General features: G+C 48.2%; 7 protein-coding genes across 7 annotated transcripts; 2 read left to right on the forward strand and 5 right to left on the reverse strand.

The window, feature by feature from the left end:
* Positions 1–2,986: 2,986 nt before the first annotated feature.
* ONS95_002098 (uncharacterized protein) lies at positions 2,987–4,544 on the forward strand (the record flags this gene model as incomplete). Its single annotated transcript, XM_058495334.1, has 2 exons — positions 2,987–4,447; positions 4,503–4,544. The coding sequence occupies 2 exons, from the start codon at positions 2,987–2,989 to the stop codon at positions 4,542–4,544; spliced, it is 1,503 nt and encodes a 500-aa protein (XP_058354061.1).
* Positions 4,545–9,356: 4,812 nt separating this feature from the next.
* On the reverse strand, positions 9,357–13,237 carry ONS95_002099 (uncharacterized protein). The gene is made up of 2 exons (XM_058495335.1): positions 9,569–13,237; positions 9,357–9,518 (listed from the first exon to the last, which is right to left on the reverse strand). Exon 1 carries the CDS (start codon positions 11,681–11,683, stop codon positions 9,584–9,586), a length of 2,100 nt encoding a protein of 699 aa, XP_058354062.1. The 5' UTR covers positions 11,684–13,237; the 3' UTR covers positions 9,357–9,518; positions 9,569–9,583.
* A 131-nt stretch (positions 13,238–13,368) lies between these two features.
* On the reverse strand, positions 13,369–14,478 carry ONS95_002100 (uncharacterized protein; the record flags this gene model as incomplete). The annotated part of the gene is made up of 1 exon (XM_058495336.1): positions 13,369–14,478. One exon carries the CDS (start codon positions 14,476–14,478, stop codon positions 13,369–13,371), a length of 1,110 nt encoding a protein of 369 aa, XP_058354063.1.
* Positions 14,479–15,176: 698 nt separating this feature from the next.
* On the reverse strand, positions 15,177–15,551 carry ONS95_002101 (uncharacterized protein; the record flags this gene model as incomplete). The annotated part of the gene is made up of 1 exon (XM_058495337.1): positions 15,177–15,551. One exon carries the CDS (start codon positions 15,549–15,551, stop codon positions 15,177–15,179), a length of 375 nt encoding a protein of 124 aa, XP_058354064.1.
* Positions 15,552–15,729: 178 nt separating this feature from the next.
* ONS95_002102 (uncharacterized protein) lies at positions 15,730–16,083 on the reverse strand (the record flags this gene model as incomplete). Its single annotated transcript, XM_058495338.1, has 1 exon — positions 15,730–16,083. One exon carries the CDS (start codon positions 16,081–16,083, stop codon positions 15,730–15,732), a length of 354 nt encoding a protein of 117 aa, XP_058354065.1.
* Positions 16,084–16,793: 710 nt separating this feature from the next.
* Positions 16,794–18,564, reverse strand: ONS95_002103 (uncharacterized protein; the record flags this gene model as incomplete). Its single annotated transcript, XM_058495339.1, has 4 exons — positions 16,794–17,739; positions 17,787–18,013; positions 18,064–18,378; positions 18,529–18,564. 4 exons carry the CDS (start codon positions 18,562–18,564, stop codon positions 16,794–16,796), a joined length of 1,524 nt encoding a protein of 507 aa, XP_058354066.1.
* A 371-nt stretch (positions 18,565–18,935) lies between these two features.
* UTP13 (U3 small nucleolar RNA-associated protein 13) lies at positions 18,936–21,708 on the forward strand (the record flags this gene model as incomplete). The annotated part of the gene is made up of 3 exons (XM_058495340.1): positions 18,936–19,112; positions 19,160–19,187; positions 19,238–21,708. 3 exons carry the CDS (start codon positions 18,936–18,938, stop codon positions 21,706–21,708), a joined length of 2,676 nt encoding a protein of 891 aa, XP_058354067.1.
* Positions 21,709–21,854: the final 146 nt, after the last annotated feature.

Genomic DNA, 21,854 nt, shown 5'->3' on the forward strand with positions numbered 1-21,854 from the left:
CCTACAGCGAGGTGGGGATCTTGAGAGGAGAGCGTCGAGGCGATATTCTGCGTACCAGATTTCAAAACACCTGGGAGCGTCTCCCAATGGTGTACCTATGCTTCCACCTCCTCAGAACTCGCCTATACCAAACAGAGGACGAAATGATGCTCGGGAGTCAATGCGAGCTGTTCAAAATAGAGGAGATCAGAGGCATCCCTAACCCTAACCCTAACCCTAACCCTAACCCTAACCCTAACCCTAACCCTAACCCTAACCCTAACCCTAACCCTAACCCTAACCCTAACCCTAACCCTAACCCTAACCCTAACCCTAACCCTAACCCTAACCCTAACCCTAACCCTAACCCTAACTAATCACCCTAACTAATCACCCTAACTATCACCCTAACTATCACCCTAACTATCACCCTAACTATCACCCTAACTATCACCCTAACTATCACCCTAACTATCACCCTAACTATCACCCTAACTATCACCCTAACTATCACCCTAACTATCGTTACAAACTTACCGCGAAGCCGTTATATATATAAGATACCGTCAAATTTACGGCGAAGCCGTGCAAGGCGTAGCCTTGTTTATTATATATTATATATTATATATAATACTTAGGGTCAGGCTTAGGGTCATACTTAGGGTCATACTTAGGGTCGATTTTACCTATTATACCGTCAAATTTACGGCGAAGCCGTTATATATATAAGATACCGTCAAATTTACGGCGAAGCCGTGCAGGGCGTAGCCCTTTATATTATATATAATATAATATTCAGACTTAGGGTCAGACTTAGGGTCACACTTAGGGTTATACTTAGGGTCATACTTAGGGTTATACTTAGGGTTATACTTAGGGTCATACTTAGGGTCGATTATACCTATTATACCGTCAAATTTACGGCGAAGCCGTGCAGGGCGTAGCCCTTTGTATTATATATAATATAATATTCAGACTTAGGGTCACACTTAGGGTTACACTTAGGGTCATACTTAGGGTCGATTATACCTATTATACCGTCAAATTTACGGCGAAGCCGTGCAGGGCGTAGCCCTTTGTATTATATATAATATAATATTCAGACTTAGGGTCACACTTAGGGTTACACTTAGGGTCATACTTAGGGTCAGACTTAGGGTCACACTTAGGGTCACACTTAGGGTCATACTTAGGGTAATACTTAGGGTTAATTTCACTTATTATACCGTCAAATTTACGGCGAAGCCGTTATATATATAAGATACCGTTAAATTTACGGCGAAGCCGTGCAGGGCGTAGCCCTTTGTATTATATATAATATAATATTCAGACTTAGGGTCAGACTTAGGGTCACACTTAGGGTCAGACTTAGGGTCACACTTAGGGTCACACTTAGGGTCATACTTAGGGTTAATTTCACTTATTATACCGTCAAATTTACGGCGAAGCCGTGCAAGGCGTAGCCTTGTTTATTATATATTATATATTATATATAATGCTTAGGGTCAGGCTTAGGGTCATACTTAGGGTCATACTTAGGGTCGATTTTACCTATTATACCGTCAAATTTACGGCGAAGCCGTTATATATATAAGATACCGTCAAATTTACAGCGAAGCCGTGCAGGGCGTAGCCCTTTGTATTATATATAATATAATATTCAGACTTAGGGTCACACTTAGGGTTACACTTAGGGTCATACTTAGGGTCATACTTAGGGTCAGACTTAGGGTCATACTTAGGGTTAATTTCACTTATTATACTGTTAAATTTACGGCGAAGCCGTGCAGGGCGTAGCCCTTTATATTATATATAATATAATATTCACACTTAGGGTCAGACTTAGGGTTAAGGATAAGGTTAATTAGATACATAGTATCTAATAGATACTATGTAATTTACTAGCGCAGCGGATATTACAGTAGTAATATTAACCTTACTTAGGGTGAAGGATAAGGTGAAGGATAGGGTGAAGGATAGGGTGAAGGATAGGGTGAAGGATAGGGTGAAGGATAGGGTAGAGGATAGGGCTAGATATAAGGCTGAAAATCAAAGGATAATCGAAGAATCAAAGGTAAAAGAATAAAGATAAAGGTAAAGGTAAGAGATAAGGTGAAGGATAGGGTAGAGGATAGGGCTATACTTAAGGTGAATAAAATTTATTAGAGCCGAAGCTTTGAAATCAAAACTTGAACCTTATAACCGATGCTTTGAAATCAATAGATTAAACCTTATAACTAATACTTTGAAATCAATAGATTAAACCTTATAACTAATACTTTGAAATCAATAGATTAAACCTTATAACCGATGCTTTAAAATCAATAGATTAAACCTTATAACTAATACTTTGAAATCAATAGATTAAACCTTATAACTGATACTTTGAAATTAATATTTTAAGGGTTAGGGTCGGACTTCGGGTCGAGCTTAGGGCCGAGCTTAGGGTCGAGCTTAGGGTCAGACTTAGGGTTATATAGAAGGCTATTCCCTTTCGATTATTCACTCTTCATCACTCTCTTAACTATCATCACTCTCTTAACTATCATCACTCTCTCGACGATTATCACTCTCTCGACTATTATTACTCTCTTACCTTATCTTTCTAAACTATTACTCTCTTACCTTATTACTCTCTCACTTTATCCTTCTGAATTATCACTCTCTCAACTACTTTACTATTATCGACCCTATACTTACCTTATCCCTGCCCTAAGCCTTACCCTAGGCCTCTCCTATCTACCTTACCGGCGCCTACCTTACTAGCGCCTACCTCACCGTCGCCCTCTCCGATTTTTTACCGTTAATTCTTCACTTACCCCCCTATTTCAGCACCTAAGGATCAATTCCCACCGTCTAAAAATCGATTCTACCGGCTAGTTTTCGAGATATCATCACTTTTATAAGTTATCTCGCAATTCTACTGATAAATCACTAAGTTTTCATATTTCCCCTGATTTTTACCCCGCACTTTACCCCGCAATTACCCCTCTACCCCTCTTTTACTATGCTGTTCGAATGCCCCGCGTGTAAAAATGAATATATCGATATTCTCGATCATATTCGTAAAAAACACCCTACTGATTCCTTTACAGAGCTTCAATTACAGCCTATAGGCCTTGTTCCCTGCCCTACCTGTGCTACAGCGTGTAAAGGAGCCCACGGGATTAAGACTCATAGCGCTAAAATCCACGGAATCACCGGTAGCTCTAGGGTATCAACGCAGCACCGAATCCATACTACCCCCTCTGCCTCAGCACCCTTAGACGCTGAAATCAACGATTCTATAGGCACCCCCTACCCTGTAATCGATTTCCCTCAGCTACTAGCACCCTTTCGAGCCGCTACCCCTAAGGCCAGAGCCTCTCTAGGCCTTTCAGGCTCTGAATACCCTACAGCTCCAGGGGCTACAGGCCTGTATAAGTCGCCTCCAGCACCTACAAGCCGAAATCTCAGTACCCCTCCACCCCTACCAAGCCCCCCATTCGATATCTACCCAGGCTTTACAGGCTCTCCGTCCCCTGTAACTTCAGCACCAAATAGCCCTAAATCGCCTACCTACGCCCAAGTTACCGCCACCCCTCTAGGCTCTAAGCCTTCAGCACCTACAGGCTCCAAGCACCCTACGGCTTCAGGCTCTAAGACCCCTGTACCTTCAGTACCTACAGGCTCTAAGCACCCTACGGCTCCAGGCTCCAAGTACCCCGCACCTTCAGCACCTGCAGGCTCCAAGACCCCTGCACCTTCAGCACCTACAGGCTCTAAGCACCCTACGGCTCCAGGCTCCAAGTACCCCGCACCTTCAGCACCTGCAGGCTCCAAGCACCCTACGGCTCCAGGCTCCAAGTACCCCGCACCTTCAACACCTACAGGCTCTAAGCACCCTACGCCTTCAGGCTCCAAGTACCCCGCACCTTCAGCACCTACAGGCTCTAAGACCCCTGTACCGTCAGTACCTACAGGCTCCAAGTACCCTACGGCTCTAGGCCCCGACCTCCCTACAGGCACCCGAAGGATTCAGACCCCACGGGGTATTTGGTACTCGATTCCAGGGGAAGTAGACGCTATACTCCCAGCGTACGACGGCCCTACAGGCCCTGAACCAGACTCCCTCCCAGGCTCTCGACCCCCCACGCCTACAGGCTCTACGTCACCTACATACGCCCAAATCGTCGCTACAGGCTATATACCCCCGAAGCCGTCCACTAAACGCCCTGCAAGAACACCCTCCCCAGGGGCTCAACGCCCTACGACACGCCAAAAGATAGGCCCTACGCAGCCTATAGAGCCTATAATCAAAGACAGCTCGTCCGACGAAGATCTTTATAGTGCCTCTACAGCGCCATCGTCCCCTACCCCTAGCTTTGAAGACGCTATCTCAACGCCTATACCAACTACACCTACCGATAAGACGCCTACCACACCTAGCCTACCCTCTGATAGCCCCTACTTCCCTCGACTATCACGAGTAGGCTCCCCTATAAGCAACCGAAGCTACTCACCCCTAGAATCACCCCCTAAAGCTCCCCAAGCTTCAGCACCCTCTCACGCTAAAGAGCCTATAATAATAAGCTCTTCTCCCCCAACCACCCCTACAACACACCTACCCCTCACAAATCACCTACCCTCCAAAACTACCACAACTCACCTACCCTCTAAAAAAACCACAACTCACCTACCCTGCGAAACCTCCACACCTAGCCTACCCTGTAACCCAACACTCCAGGGCCGTACTATAGGGCCTACAGCGTCTAAACGCCCTATATCAACACAAGGCACAGCATCTTCAGCGCCTAAACGCCCTAGAACGTCAACACTAAAACGCCCTACCGACCCCCTCACATCTGAGCTACCCTTTGGATTACAACAATCGATCCACTGCCCCCAGCCTCAGGCTACCTCAGCACCTACACCCCTACACCCACAGGCTTCCTCAGCGCCTACACCCCTAGACGAGAGCGCTAAAGACCACTTGAACGCTATAAGCTCAGCGCTAAGAAACCCCTATATGCAATCCCTCATGAGATATAGCACTATTAAGGTCCCTGAAACACGTCTCCACGCCAGGCAAGCAGCGCTATTTACAGAGGCCGCTAATCGAGCGGCTTTAGCGTTCTTACGGCAGCCTAGAGAGAAGCAATTACTGGACTTTTTACTGCTTCCCAGGGTTCTCGGCCTAGGATTACAGAAGGAAGAGCTCGCTAAAACGCTGAAAGCCTACCCTACGACTATACCGGATATCCCTGAAACTCAGGGACCTCCCCCTGAACCCCCTACCCCCTCAAACGACTCCCCCGCCAAAAGAGCGACTAAGCTTCTGGAAAAAGGCTATATAGGGCGTGCCTCTAGAGCCCTAATCGACCCTACGCCTCTAGCTCCTAGCACTCCAGAGACGCTAAATACGCTATACTCGAAGCACCCTATAGGGCATAATAACCCCTTCAGTAACGCTAACCCCTCCCCGGGGCAAAATATCACCCCTGAAACGATACGACAGGCTATTCGATCGATTAATAGAGAGAAAGCCCCTGGCCTCAGCGGCTGGACCCGCCCGCTACTTGATATAGCGCTAAATTCGGAAAACTCCCCTGTAACTATAGCGCTTACACACTTAGCGAATATGATTCGACAGGGTACAGCTCCAGGGGTCGACCTCCTATGTGCTTCCCGACTTATAGGCCTTCAGAAGCCTGACGGAGGTGTGCGACCGATCGCTATAGGGGACCTTATTTATAAGGTAGCCCTAAAAGCGATCCTTATCAGCTCCTTCAAGCCGTCTATGCTTCTACCCTGCTAATTAGGCGTTAGCACCCCAGGTGGTGTAGAGCCTATAATCTTCCTCCTTGACGACGCTATTACCGGCCCAAATACCCTAAAAACTCAGCAAATCGCCTCCTTAGACCTTATCAACGCTTATAACCGAATCGGACGAACCTCAATAGCAGCTGCAGTCGCTAAATACGCCCCTACTCTCTATCGGACCGCTAAATGGGCCTATAACCAGCCTTCAGTGCTAGTAACAAACGAAGGCCACACGCTAGCAAGCGCTGAAGGAGTACGCCAAGGAGACCCTATTGCCCCCCTCTTATTCTCTCTAGCGATCCGCCCCCTGCTAGAGCACCTCCAAAAGACCCTACCGAAGGCTACAATTATAGCTTATTTGGACGATATCTATATCCTTAGCCCTGAAACTACAGCACTACTCCCTGTAGTTATAGAAGCCTTCAGGGACTCTCCAGTAGCTCTTAACCGCCAAAAGAGCACCGAAAGCCCTATCTCCCAGTTACAAACCACTGGACTTAAGGCCTTAGGGACCTTTATAGGCCCTGTAGCACACCGCCGAACGTTCCTCCAGGGGAAAATCGACACTCTCGCTACAGCGCTATATACCCTACGAGACCTCCCTAAACAACACGCTACCCTACTCCTACGGGGTAGTATACACCTACTCCTACGACACTTACAGCGCCAATTGTACTCGGAAGACCTACTAGACCTCTGGAGGTTAGCGGACCTACGAATCAAGTACGCTGTACAAGCCCTAATCGCTAGGGAGCCAGGGGAGAAGACTACCCTAATTCGCCAGGCTTTACTCTCTCTTCCAGTGAGAGAGGGAGGCTTAGGGCTCCCTATACACGCCTTATTAGCCCCAGGGCTCTATAGGGCAGCTAAGGAAGCCTCTCGATCGATTCTAGTGGCTATATGCCCTAATCTCTACCCGGAACCCCCTGGACGCCCTGTACCGACAGCCCAAGAGGTCTTCTCTAGCGTTAACCAAGACCTAGAAGAGAAGATTCTACCTACCCTATCAAAACAAGCGCTAAAATCGAAGCTTGAGAACGCTAGCTACCTCGGACGATACTGGCTTAGAACCCTGCCCACGCAAAAACACCACCTTTTAGCGGATTCTACAGTTACCGAAGCACTACGGACTAGGCTCTTACTCCCTGTAAAGCCCCCTATTTCGCCCTGTACCGCCTGTGGAGCCTACCCTCAAATAGGCCACGAAGACACCTGTAGAGGTGCTGAACGACGCTGGATTATACGCCATAACCAGGTTACCCGTGCATTTATTACTACCCTTTCTAGCCGGGAAGACCTTAAAGTGGAATCGGAGCCTACGCCAGCTAGAACGCCTATAGCCCTAGAAAACAGCCAACGACCGGATTTTTCAGTGCTTATAGGTACTTCTAGGCACTATTACGACGTTCAAATAGTAGCAATCAACAAGGATTCAGCACGCGAAGAAGCCTATGCTACGCTATCAGAGGCAGCAAACGCTAAACGGCTTAAATACAGCGACTTAGGCCCTGTATTTCACCCCCTGATCTTCTCGGCAGGAGGCCTAATGGAAGCCGAAACAGCGAAGACCTATAAGGCCCTACAGGGCCTATTAGGGCACTCTAGGGCTAAGTGGTTAGACGGGTATATCGCTAGCACCCTAACTCAGGCTCGAGGAATCGCTGCAACCTCGATCCTAGCACGTAGGTAGCTCATAACACACGCTATACCTACCCTACAGCACACACTACACCTACCCTATAACACACACTACACCTACCCTACGGCACACACGACACCTACCCTACGGCACACACTTCACCTACCCTAAGTAACTCACACTTCACCTACCCTGTGATACACACTCTATCTACCCTATAGTACACACTCTACCGACCCTGCGACTCACACTCTACCTACCCTTTGGTACACACTCTACCTACCCTATGGTACGCACTCTACCTACCCTGCGACTCACACTACACCTACCCTATGGTACACACTCTACCTACCCTGCGACTCACACTACACCTACCCCTTGGTACACACTTTACCTACCCTTTGGCACACACTCTACCTACCCTTTGGTACACACTACGCCTACCCTCTGATACACACTTTACTTACCCTTTGGTACACACTCCACTTACCCTGTATTATCTCCTTCTGTCTTAGTACTCTACCTTCTGTACCCCTGACACCTTCAGGCTCTTACCCTCTGTATTATTAGTATAGTCCTTCTGTATTTCAAGACTATTAGAGAGAGATAAAAACACTCGTCGCAAGCTAGCGTAGTTAGAAACAAATATAACCCAAACCTCAACCCTTTCTGGCTCAACGGCGCAAGAGGAAATCGGGATCGATTAATTTGAAAATACTTTATCGCGAACGACAAGGCTCTGAAGAGTCGAAGTAGTGCAAGGGTGGCGTCTGACAACAAACTGAATACGAAGGGGCTGGCTAGTGCAATTGGGTAGAAGGGCTAGAAGAGTCGTACAGACCTCGAGGAGTTCCCAAAGGCACGGGGATATTGAGAAGCTCAAGAGATATGGAAGAAGGAAGAAGTAAGCAAGGTTGAGTGAACAATACTGTCACTACCAAAATCCTCTGTTCTCACTAAAGCTCTGCCCCCACCGAAATTCTCTGCTACCACTAATGCTTTGTCACTACTAAAGCTCTGTCACTACGAAAGCTCTACTACCCCTAAAGCCCTCTGCTACTACTAAACCCTTTACTACTACTTAACTCTCTGTCCTTACTAAAGTCTTTTACCCTTACTAAAACAGTCCGCCCTTATCAGAACCTGTCAGCACCTATGTAACTCATCTGCCTTTGCCAAAGTTGTTCGCCTTTACTAAAGCAATTACTTTTACCAAAGCAATCGCCCCTACCAGAGCAATCGCCCCCACGAAAGCAGTCACGCTCCTGTTGTATTCGCTGTTCGTGCTGACTCATATATCATGTAAGCTTTTGTACTACATATCTGTTGCCCACGGAGCTGCCTTAATTTTATTTTGACGATCCAAAGAAAAGAACCTCTGGCCTGTCAGAAATTGCAAACTCGCTGTACGATAATGCGCCATCTAGGCGACGTGCTTCTGAGACGATGGCATAAAATGCTAGGGCTATCGCTACAGTCCCCACAGTCCTGGTACAAAGACCGACTTCGGGAGGAATTGCGAGAGCGTCGGGCAGCAAACACGCCTTTGCGAAAGCTCAGTGAGACGTCGGACGTGTTCTTCTCCATCAATCGAGCTCGGTGTGATGGCTTCCCTGTGCGACAGCTACCCCGCTTCGTGGCCTCTCGTCATGTCCTGGTATACGCGTACATGTTAGCAAAGTATACGTCACGTTGGAGTTTCTACCGAACGGTCGCTATTCTTTGCAACACTCCTCATTATAGTCAGGTGCGTGAGGTGGTGAATCCCAGCAAGGACCACAAGCTTGAGGAGGTCGCTCGACGTCACCAAATTGATCCGGTGAATTTCAGGCGAATCAGTTATCGTCTGCGACGAGTTTGGCCACTCCTGCCATAGGCATTCATGATCACACGTCGGCAATTGGGGCAACGAAGAACTGCATGTATACAAGTGGAATAGGATGCCGGAGGAATGACATTGTAAGGCTCCGTATATTCTTTGCTATTACGTGTAAACAAGACTAATCATTCTCAAAAGACTTTCATTTCCTAGCATCTCTGGAGCATCATAGCTGGTTCTGAGTTCTGACACCCTTGCCCTCACCGCGCCAGCTCTCGACTGGCACCGTTATCAGCCAAAAGCTCTGTCTCATAATATTCAGTACTTACAGATCTTTTATATTCTCATGGCATATGCGTTGTGTTGAAGAGACGATTGCCAGTATCGGTGGTGCCCCTACCAGTAAACTTGTTATCGGAGAGGCGAAGGGCGATGATATCAAGTTTCTGGCTGCGAGCAAGCCGACAGATAGGGCTACCCTCAGAGACGGACTGCGCCTGGACAACACCGGCAATGATCACGACGCGAATAGTGGGATTCAATCTGCGTACATGTTGCTCGAACTGTACCACGGTTGTGCCATTATTCACCACCGAGTCCACTAACACAACAGTAGATTGTCCTTGCAGATGGTGGGGCTTGATGTCTTCTGGACAGCTTGCATGAACAAACATAGCCAACGGGAAGATCTCGTTAACCCCGAGAGCCATCGGTTCTCCGCCGCGCATGAGCGCTACAATCGATGTCTTTTGCTCGTTTAGCAGTCGATAGCCGCTTGTATGATAACCCTGTACGTGAGATATCGGAATCTCCTCGATACCAACCACGCAAGTCAAAAAGACGGTGGCTAGATAATTTCCGACACGGCGATGAGTTTCCCTCAAGGCTGGACCACTAACATTTGCATCTCGCATCGGCGTCATCAGGAGCTTCGTACTGTTCCGATCCGTTGCGTGATGCACTTTGATGCCAGCTTGTCGAGTATGGAGGCGAAAGATAGAATCGACAAAATCCGGATCCACTATAGAAATCAAGGGAAGCATGCTGGTGTTTAGACGAGGCATCGAATCGCTAGGCAGCACAGCCTGGCGTGCTTGGAGACGACCATCTCGGATTACGTTGAACAACCCCAAGTCCATCGTTCTGCTTCTGGTCTTCTCGTCGCCCACGACAACAATAGCCTGGTCTGCCGTGCTCAGCATCTCCAAGTCGAGCAGGCTGTCCCCGAACGCCCAAACATACATCTGGTGGTGATTCTGCAAACGAGCCACTAACGCCGCCTTCAATCCAGCTGTAACGACAAAGCCATCTGCGATACGTCCTCCGCCGATGACCTTGACCGATTGGGAGAGCCCTTCTCTCTCCAACACCTTCTCCCAAACCCGACGCAATCCACAGCTAATAATCACTGCACCAACATGCCTCTCTTTCATCACCAATTTCAATAGGATCGCAAATTCGGGATACATGGTCACCATCGATGCCACCTCATGGCAGATGGAATCAAATCTCTCGTCATCAGCTATCTCTTCATACATCAAAGTTGCCTGGCGAAAGGCCGTGTAAGAGTAACCCAGCGAGCTACTGAACAACGCCTTCAAAGGGCCGTCCCTCTCTCCTTGCTGAGAAGCGTGCACCTTCTGCCAAAACAACATGCCGGTATCCATTGCAGCCAAGGTCTTGTCGGCGTCCAGTACCAATACTGTCCTCAGCTCGGTTTGTCCAGCCACTACGGACTCATCCAGAAAGCTTTCGGCAAGAGACAAGTTGTAGTCCTCTGTATGAGACTGGAAATCACGTAGCAGCATCAAGACCTTGTCTAGTAGTGTCGCCTGCTGTGAGACAAGCGAGAATAGAATTCCATGATTGCGGCAGAGATTGCGCAGCTGTGTCTTTTCTTCCTCCTGCCACTTCGATAGATGGCTCAAGGACATAGAAGGGCGATGTCTCGTCATGTCACCTTGACGACGTTGCAAGACAACCTGGACAGGAGTATCCAAGTAAAGAATGTGCGTAAAGGTTTCAAGGTCATTTTGGGTATATATTGGCGTTCCAGCTTCCTCCTCTGGCCAGAACATGAAATGTCCAGTGACAACGGCAACTCGTCCACTATTTGCACACTCTTCCCGAATTGTATCAATGGCAAGCTGGCGCCATTGTACTTTCTCGCCCTCCTCTAGTCTCTGGAATCCTTCAAGACCGCCAGGGGAGATCTTGGCAATCATCTCGGATCCATCATAGAACTCGAAAAGCTCTCTGCGAAGCTCATAGCTCAACAAGTTCAGCAAAAACGTCTTACCAGACCCCGGAAGTCCATATATGCCGACAACTACTACTCTCGAGCTAGTAGTGCATGGACTGTTAGCAACAGCCGAAGGGTTGATTCGAGAATCTGTGTCTGGACCAGGCTTGCTTTCCGATGTGTTTTGGGAATTGGAAGCCATCCTGATGATATTGCAGATGATCACGACTTATGAGCAGCAAGGGGAAGAGAGTATCGGGGGCTGGCTTATTTATCACTACCTCGCTGTTTTCTGGCAGTCTGCTTTGTAACGAGATCTAAAGCATACACGGCTTGTCTGTAATCCTTTCGCGACGCTTGCAGGAGGCTTTGCTTTACAGAAATGACTCACGCCAAACTGGGCCCCCTGTAACTTGCTTCGCCGAGTACTCCATGTTGTCGGCCTCACCAGTGAGCAATGGATACGGCTGCATCCAGATCTTCCTCCAGTACGATACGTCATGCGCATTGAATGCACTGAAGCTTGAGGCACCCAACCACTTCCTGGGAATCATGTCCTGGCGTAAGCCACAATCAGATCGTAATTTCGAGGTCTAGTACTCGGCAACGTCCACCATATTGTATAATGCTGCATCACGCTCAATCGAGGACATCGGCCATATGCGAAGAAAATAAGTCCTAACATTGGGCTACTTGGCGGAGTGCATTGGAATGCACTAATTTTGAGGCCGACAATCGCTTAATCCCCGTGGATCGGCGGAAACCCCCTCCCCCCTCATATCCATCAGAGTCTGGATTATGTGTATTTCACCACACCGCATCCCACAGGTTCAAAACAGAAGATTTCGAATGCAGGATCCCCACATGAAGTTGGGCCAGTGATTGCCTCGACCCCCAGCACGTCTCGTCTTGTACTCCCACACATGTTGATCATGCTTATGATTCTATATCTCGTTATTGATCCATTTTGGAGCAGCCAAAGAGCTCGTCGCCACTAGTTGACAGTTCGGCGCCACAACAAGTCTGTCGCAAACCGCATCTTCCGAATCTAACCCCTTCAACTTGGATACATTGATGGTTTGCAGCAGTTGCCGGGAGATCTCGTCATTGTACTGTGTCTGAGGATTAAGTTAGCTGATGTACAGACCGCTCTGGCCGTACAATCCATGTGAATCGTTCACCTTATCTCTGGATGCACCGGGGCCATCTGGCTGGCACATCAACACCCAGCTCACCAGGCCCAATGCGGGACTAAATGCAGTATTCCAACATTTCCTGTAGTTAACTTCCGAAATGAATTGGCGCATTACGCATACCATGAGCCTCGTCAGTCTGACAACTACTTGTCAGCACATGACCTCATAGCTCTTGTCCGTTCAGGCTTGCTTCAATCCCTATCAAAAAGATGGCTACGACAACTTATTTGGAATAAGTTTTTGGTTATCATTTTCGTGCGAAGTCAGCATGCTTGACAAGGCCTTGACAGCGCCAAGTGGAGAAGGACATGAAGAAGGGACAGCAGCAGAGAAAGCCAAGTACGAAGGCAACCGCTTGCTTGATGACTCTGGTAAATGCGTCCTTCCATTGTTGGCTCTCAGAAGAACTTATCCAGAAAGAAACTCTAAAAATGGTATGTCTGGGAATAGTATGATGAACTGCGTCTTGACATCCTGCAGTTAGCACCACAGAGAGCGCATTAGAGTTATCGATCGAGCTTTACTGTTCATATATCAAAATGTTAAATTCTTAATTCCTGCTTGACTTCCACTACACTGCTCGCCGATATGGTTGATCACTCAAGCTTCCTAGCTGTCCTTGAAACCACTCCACTGCACTGATCTTAACATCTCTCGGTGATTATGATTGGAAGCCTATCCGTCGTAGATTCTAACTTGTTAAAACTTTATTCAACACAATTGCCGAATCAATCATCGTCAACGGCGGCAAATAGTCTTTTGTCACAATTCCCAAGTACCTCTCACCTATCGCCGTGGCTCGAGGCACGAAAGTCTCCTGAGTCCTATCCTGCAAATCCTCACCCAACCTTGCTTGAATACTAGCATAATCTAAATTCCCCTCTGAACTGCCCTCCCTCTGTTCCTGGTCCCCGTCCAGCTCATCTGTTATGACGGTGGGAGTTTTCTCAACGTCCACTACTTTCCATGGCTTAACAAGTACAATTTTCGTTCTCCGAAGGTCTGGTTTCCTCTGCTCTGACTCGTTTGGCTGGTCAGGTAACTTGGGGCGACGAGGCGATATGATTCCAATTCCGGAATATATGATTACTACAATCATCTCCGGCCAAATCGACACACAACCCTGGAGCAGCACACTTCCTCCCAAGAACGAAAAATCGGGATTCGGAGTCCACGCTCCCAGGAACCCAAACAGAACCCTCACGGCGATGAATGGTAACGAAACAGCCACTGCATATAAGATGTATTGACCTGAGTCGTCGAAAAGACAGCGAAATCTGAACAGCACGGCTGTGACAATTGCAGTTGCGATGGATACGACTAGGAAAACTATTGTGCCGATCCGAGATGTTATTGGGATCCTAGAAGTCTCTGGACTACTTGCGCCAACGCTCGCGCCGTATTCAATCGCTCCCTCGTCGCAAAGGACAAGTGCTACCACAACCAAGACGCGAAGGGGAAAGAGATGAATCGATTTGATTGTCGTAGGATAGATCTTTACCATTCCGAGGCGGACTGTGGAAACCAATCCCAAAGCTGCGAGGATAAGTGGAGCAATGCCGGTGAAAGATAGGACCAGAGCAGACGTGTTCAAGTTGGCAGCTTGAATGGACGAGGCATGACTTGAAGCAAGATTCAATGCTGCGCCAGAGATCCGAATCGAAGAGAGCAAAAAGAGAAATATGAAGCCGGTATTTGGACTGAAGCCATGGCGCAGACAGAGGAAGAAGGTCAAGACTGCTGCAGGCGAATAGAATGCAATGGTAGCGACAGAGAGAATGTTCGAGCTCGTGAAATGCATCACCGAAGCAAACAGTGGAGTGAATTTCTGTGCATGGATTTTCTTTGCTCGGGGAGTTTCCAGGGATTATTGTTCAGATATGAGGGACGATCGACAACCACGTCCTCACATGTGGGAATGCAGTAGTTCATCCATCAAGTTTTACAGTATTGGGTCTGGCCTTGAATGGGAAACATCGAGCATCTGACTCTCATGGAAGGATGCGCACTGAACAATCCCATGCCTTTTCAAGTGCGGTGCTGATGTTGTGAGACTTGCGCTGATTGAGATGGACGGGAGGGTTGGCGCTTTGATAATGGCATGGCGCAAAATTGGTGGTGGGGGAGATGACGGCTGGCTACATTTGCTAACTGGCAGCTGGGAGAAACAACAATTGTTTCCCACGACTTGGCCGTCGACAAGCTAAGCGAGCTAAGGTCTAGGACACACGGCATGGGGTAAAAGTCTACTGAGCTCTTTCGCGAGAACAATCAGAGAATCGGCACATGAAAATAGCACAACTAGCAGTGGCATATGATAGCATACCTGGGTATCAAATCTCGAATTGCATGCACTAAAACCAAAACACAAGCATCCTCAGGAATCGGCTCATTCGAAATTATGTATCTGGCACACACAATACAAATTCATTAAACCTAGCTTCTCCTCCTTAAACTGGGTACTAAATATCTCCGCCTACCTCTGCTTGTCCGGCTGCATCAACTCCTGGTGCTGAGTTTGTGGATCCATTGACTCTTATGCCCATTCTCTTTCCTCAAGATGTCGCTCTCGCTGACGGGCGACAAAACCTTCCCCCACCTTCCACACGAGAAGTCCTTGCCCGTGACAACCACACTCCTGAAATTTTCCCTGACCAACTGTCCAGTCGGTTGACTGAAAAGGATATCAATTTCCTCCAGTGTCTTGTTCTTGGTTTCGGGCATAAATAGAAGTTGATACATACAGCCTAGGACAGCAATACCGCCGTAAAAACCGAGGGTGAGACCGATGCGCGACATGGCTTCTTGCATTTGTGCGAAGAAATAGGTGACGAGGAAAGAACACAGAAAGAGTGTTACGTCTGAGGTTTCCATGCCGTAGGAGCGGAGATAGGTGGGATACACTTCCGAGGGAATGACCCAGGCTATCGATCCGACTTTTAAGTGGCCGTTTGAGGCACGACACCTAAATCAGGAGAAAATGGTATTTCTAGCCGCAACAGCCTAATAAAATAATCAATAAAAAGGTCAGAGGATAATAAAGAGCCGTTTTTCAAAGAATTGCAAAGACTAATAATATCTTGAAATATTGTGCGTTGTATAAATGTTCCCTTAAAACGTTGACTTCAGTGTTCTGCACGGTCTTAAACGTCTTATGAACCGATAGCCAGGTCAGGCATGGGTACGGGCCAAAGAAGCCTTCGTAGATGATCAGGCCAGCAATGTAAGTGCCCTGCGCGGCGGGTATGTTGGAGACTGGGATAAGGTAACTACATCCGATGATGAGGAGACCAACGAAGAAGGCTGGAAGCATGGCACATACCCAGAATCGACGACCGAATTTCTCCATGTAGAAGATGGCGGGAATGGTGCCTATGAGGAGAGAGCCGCCGCCAACTAGAGACATGAATACAGCTTGCTTGTCACCGAAACGAACTCGCTGCATCAAAATTGCCATATAGTACTGAATCGCATTCTTGGACAAAGGGATCTTTACAACTCACTATTTTTAGAGGTCTTTGAATAGCTCAAAGAGGCTCCATAATTCGAAGCTCTTTAATAAAAGCTGGTCAGGCATAGCGCTCTATTAAGGAGGAATAAAGGACTTACGTGCATATAGAGAGCTTCCTTGATAGAGTAGAGTAAATAAAGCATCCTGATTACAACAGGTTATGAGCCAGTGGTTGCGGCTCTGGGAATGGTCAAGCTTCTGCTAGCGGCGGGACTGGCTTCGGTCCGAGAAAGGTTCGACTACGCAGCAAGATGTGCGGATTGCGAGTCATGTTGTTTGCTCCTCTCAATGTTGTAGCTGGGATCTTTGTGGTGTAGTCAGTAGTTTTGTGATATGCTATGACATGGAACCAAAGAAGAAACTCGACTCGAACTAGCAGACACTACTATGTCATTTCCTTCATCATTTAAGGCTCCCCAGCTCTGCTCTCGGTGCTTTCACATACTGTGATTACAGTTTGCTTAAATACCAGATGCAGCAGGAAAAGGGGATGAGGAACACCTTCGATGGAACCGGAAGCCATTAAGCTTTTCGTAAAGTCGGATTATATTATCATAGGCAAGTCTCCTCTAGGCAGATCGAACCACGACGCCTGACGACCACCCTCAATCAACGGCCGCGGTCTCAGCACTCTCAGCAGCAGCCTTCTCAGCCATCATCGCCCTCTTCCTCCCACCCCACCACTGCGTTCCAATCGTGAAGCCAGCCCAGGCAATGCCCGTAACAACTAATTGAATCGTCAAAGCTGACAAAATGTTTTGGAATCCACGGACAGTGAATCCAACTGGATATAAATCGACCATGGGAAGTCCAGCACTGGCTCTGTACGCCCGGCCAATAATGCGCACCATGACTGCTTCGAGTGGCATGACGATTATTCCAGCTACGATTTCCCGTAACCCTTCCGTGGCCATGATGGGTGGCAGCATGGTCAGACCTGTAACTCTGTACTTCACTTCTTCTGTTGGCTTTGGCTCATTTGCACTCCGCAGCTCAGCGGACCAAGTCCCTGTGGCATTTTCAACGGGTTCTGTTGCCTCGACATCGAAGCTGATTAAAGTAGCGTGAGCTGGCTCTTCCTCATCGTCAGAGTCATCCCCATGGACACTAGTCATCGCTGGCATTCCTTCCAAAGCTCGAAGGGTTGGTTCGTCGGAGCGATTGCCTTGCCTCTCGTCTGGTCGATCTGGTGTGTCGTATTCCATCGTTGGTGCTGACATGTTTAAACCGGCGAACATGCTGTCGCCTATTGGTCGAGGAAGAGCTTTATATATGGGACGGTAGATGATGCTGGATGCGGCATACTTGATCTTCCCGTGGAGTAAGATCACAAGCATCGGTGCCAGCGTAGTAGCCAATGCCCTTCCCCAGCTTAGAATGGATGGGGTAGTCAAAGAAGGGAGTGGTGGCATGGTGAGTGGCGATGAGGATGAGAATGGAATAAACGATTTGAGACTCGGAAACCAAGGCCAGGCTGGCAGAAGGTTCAGCTGCTGAAGGATGGCGAAGAGGCGGAAGTGTAGCGTAAGATAGCAGAATGTTGCGTCGCGACTTCAGATATCAACAAAATGCACAACACTCAAAGACAAGGGACTCACAAGTTATGAAGAATATTTCGAACGAAATCTTGTCGTTCTGTGGGAGGATTCTCATCTCCATCGTAATACTGGTCGATGAGGGTTTCCACGAAGAATGCCACCCAGTCAGAAATGTGGTAGGCGATCACGGTTGGAACTCCGGACAAGAACATGTGCGGGATCCCGTAAAAGGATCTCTCCTGTCGAAGAATATCCAGAAATCTTGTCTCTGCGTAAGGTTTGTAGAGCTGCCAATTATCAGTTTTGTGCTTCCATTTGGAGTAGAATAGTGCCATACCAGGACTCGCCTCCTCAAACCCATCACTCCCCAGACCCCACCAACCAAGACACCCCGACCGATTTCCATAAATCTCAATCCAGTGAACGTTTCTTGATTCTTGTCGTTCATGAGCTGCATTATCTTCTGCCTGGCGGCCAACGAATCTTCCACCACACCCGTGACCTGCATTACTTCGTTTGCTGCTCGTACATGCTCCCGTTCTCGTCTCTTCGTCTCTGGGTTCCGGGGATGACCACGATCATTGTACTGCTGTGTACTAGTACTGCCTTCTACAGCAGTTTCGATGATCTCGTCTTCGTAATGGCCACGGCCCTAGATGGATCCGTGAGTACAGGCTTCACGTGATGATGACGATGATGGAGGCATCGATGGAAAAGTGGATATTATGTCCTTTGTAGCTTATTGAAAAAAATAAAAGAATAGCTGGAGGACTAAATTCTGGAGAAATATAGATCTACCTACCAAAGCCATAGCCGTTAAGTATTCCTGTCGACCCATCGCGCCTGTTTGTTGACTTAACGTGTGGTTGCTTAAGGAGTAGACATCCTCGCTTCGTATGTTGTAGAACCTGGATGGTACAGCCTTCGAGGGTCGGCACTGATCGCCCTGGTATGTTTAACCCTGAATAGAAAACAGAATATTATTGACGATAAACTGGTTCGTTGCAACGTCTGGATAGATGAAGTTCCTAAGTTGCCAGACTTGCGGAGTCTCAAGAGATGCGGCGCTAGCGGGGCGCTAAGATTAAGCTTATCTCCAGACCCCTGTCAACCAGAAAAGATTTCTGCCAAAAACACCAAGATAAATCAACAAGCTGTATTTCTGAAGCTGCATTCGATACAATCCGAGCTCGCAGCGGTTTCTCGACCATGGCCAATAAAGCCCCATATCAGACGACTTTCGAGCCAGAACATACAATTCAGCCAATCTATACCGGCGGCAGCGTTGCCCTTGATCAAGATGGGCGCATTCTTGCGACAACACTTGGAGAAGATGCTTTATTGACGGATTTGAAGACCGGAAAACAATTGGCGAAGATTGAGGGAGTATGTTTCATCCTGTGTGATCCGTGGCATTACTAAAGCAGACCTAGGATGGTGAACTTATCTCAACATTGACATGTACTTCTCGAATTACCCCACCAGTCTCCATCAGCACTGACACTCAGCAGTAACCCCCTCCGCATCGCATCTCATCATATGCTCTCGATCGTTGTCTATGCGGATATACGCTCTCACAGCTTCCGAGGACGGTACGATCCAATTCGAAGTCCTACGAACTCTCAAGCCTCATACCACACCTGTCGTCGTTCTAGCAGTTGATCAATCCGGCTTGTACCTCGCAACTGGTGCTGCAGATGGAGTAGTGAAAGTCTGGGATATACACGGAGGCTACGTGACACATACATTCCGCGGACCCAATGTTTTGATCTCAGCCCTCCATTTCTTCCAGTTAGTCGCAAACAGACAGGAAGAGGAGACTGGGATTTCTGGCAGAAATCGAAAACGAAGGAAGAGCGAGGAGCCAGAAACCGATGTAGCGAGAGGTTATCGTTTGGCATCCGGAAGTCAAGATGGAAAGGTTCGAATCTGGGATTTGTACAAGCGGACCTCTGCTGCGGTTCTCGATTCGCATGTGTCCGATGTTACGTCCCTCGATTACTCGTCCGAACAAAATGCCCTCCTTTCCGCCAGTAGAGACAAAACAATTATGTGGTGGGATGCCAAGACGTGGAAGGTGCGAAAGGTTGTACCAGTACTGGAGGAGGTTGAAGCAGCTGGATTCGTCGAGGCAGGAAAGATGGCATATACTGGAGGTATCAATGGCAATATCCGAGTCTGGGAAACGATTACTGGGCGAGAGGTTACAGCAGCGCAATCTCCACAGACAGAAACTGATGCGATTGTTGCCGCGACAGTTTTCAAGGATAGAATTCTGACTGTGCAGTCGGACCACACTCTCGTTCTACACTCAACAACCTCTCTTCAAGAGGCAGCACATACAATTCCACCTCTGGACAAAGTCAAGCGGATATCGGGCACTCACGACGAGATTATTGATTTGGGATATCTCCTCCCAGACAGATCATTGCTCGCGCTTGCACCGAACTCCGAGGAAATACGGATTGTTTCTTTGGGTACTGGTGCGGATTCGGACTACTTTGGTGCAGATGTGGCTCAGCTTCATGGCCATGAAGACATCATTATTTGCTTGGACATCGACTGGTCGGGACATTGGATTGCTACGGGCGCGAAGGACAATACTGCACGGTTATGGAGAATTGATCCTGAGACCTCGTCTTTCACATGCCATACTACGTTTACGGGGCATGCGGAATCTCTAGGAGCAATCGCCCTCCCGAAACAAACACCATCCGAATCATCGCCAGCGTTCAAATCACCTCTTGATCACCCACCACAATTCCTTCTGACTGGATCTCAGGATCGCACAGTCAAACGCTGGGATATTCAGTCGTCCACGCGCAAAGCTCCACGAGCTGCTTACACGCGTCTGGCCCACGACAAGGACATCAATGCCCTTGACATCAACCACACAACTCAACTTTTTGCCTCAGCATCTCAAGATAAGAATGTCAAAATCTGGTCTGTGGAAGAAGGAGAAGTGCAGGGAATACTTCGTGGGCACAAGCGTGGTGTTTGGTCTGTCAAGTTTGCGCCGAAAGATACTCCGTCTATTATCGGCGAGAGCGGACCAGCAGCTGGGAAAGGACTGGTTCTCACAGGAAGTGGAGACAAAACCATCAAGATATGGAGCCTAGCGGATTACAGTTGTGTCCGAACTTTCGAAGGTCACACTAATAGTGTACTCAAAGTCGCCTGGCTGGGTCTTCCAAATCCAGAAGACAGAGGTAAGAAACATGTTCAGTTTGCGAGTGCTGGTGGTGATGGATTATGTATGGTATGGGACGCAAGTACTGGCGAGACTTCTTGCACGCTAGATAATCACGAGGATCGAGTGTGGGCCTTGACAGTCCATCCTGTTTCCAACATGATCGTCTCAGGAAGTGGAGATTCGACGGTAACGTTCTGGAAGGACACCACATCTTCGACCCAGGCTGCCTCAAATGCTGCTGCGACACAGTTCGTAGAGCAGGAACAAGAGCTGCAGAACTACATCCATGCGAAGTCATACCGAAAAGCCATCACACTCTCCCTGCAGCTCAACCACCCCGCTCGGTTACTTTCTCTTTTCACATCCGTGGTGACTGGAGTACACGAGGAAGGAAGTCTCTGTGGTGTCAAGGGCGTCGATGAAGTCATCGCGTCTCTGTCCGATGAGCAGATATTCACTCTGCTTCTACGCATTCGGGATTGGAACACGAACGCTAGAACAGCTGCTGTTGCACAACGAATTCTATTCACGCTAGTCAGAAGCTATCCCGTGGCACGACTGGCAAACTTGCAGATTCGGGCCGTGAAAGGACAGCAGACTTTGAGAGAGGTACACAATGCGCTGAAGGCGTATACGGAGAAGAATCGGAAACGCAGTGAGGATATGTGGGATGAGGCTTATTTGATGGAGTATACCCAGAGGGAAATGGATGGATTGATGTTGCTGGAACCTGAGCCTGAGGTCAGTAGTGGGCTCGCTGAGTCAGATCAGGATATGATCATGGTGTAGATGCTCGACGATATAAATGGAGCACCTCAACTGCACAGATTTGGACATTTTGAAGTGATTTCGTTCTAACCTAGCAATTCTATAAACCCAAACAGACGCCCGACATGCTGACTCGAGACAACAAGAAGCTACAGAAAGATAAGTAA

The sequence above is a fragment of the Cadophora gregata genome (assembly GCF_030347475.1).
Source record: "Cadophora gregata isolate MNR1 chromosome Unknown scaffold_11, whole genome shotgun sequence".
Lineage (NCBI taxonomy): Eukaryota > Fungi > Ascomycota > Leotiomycetes > Helotiales > Ploettnerulaceae > Cadophora > Cadophora gregata.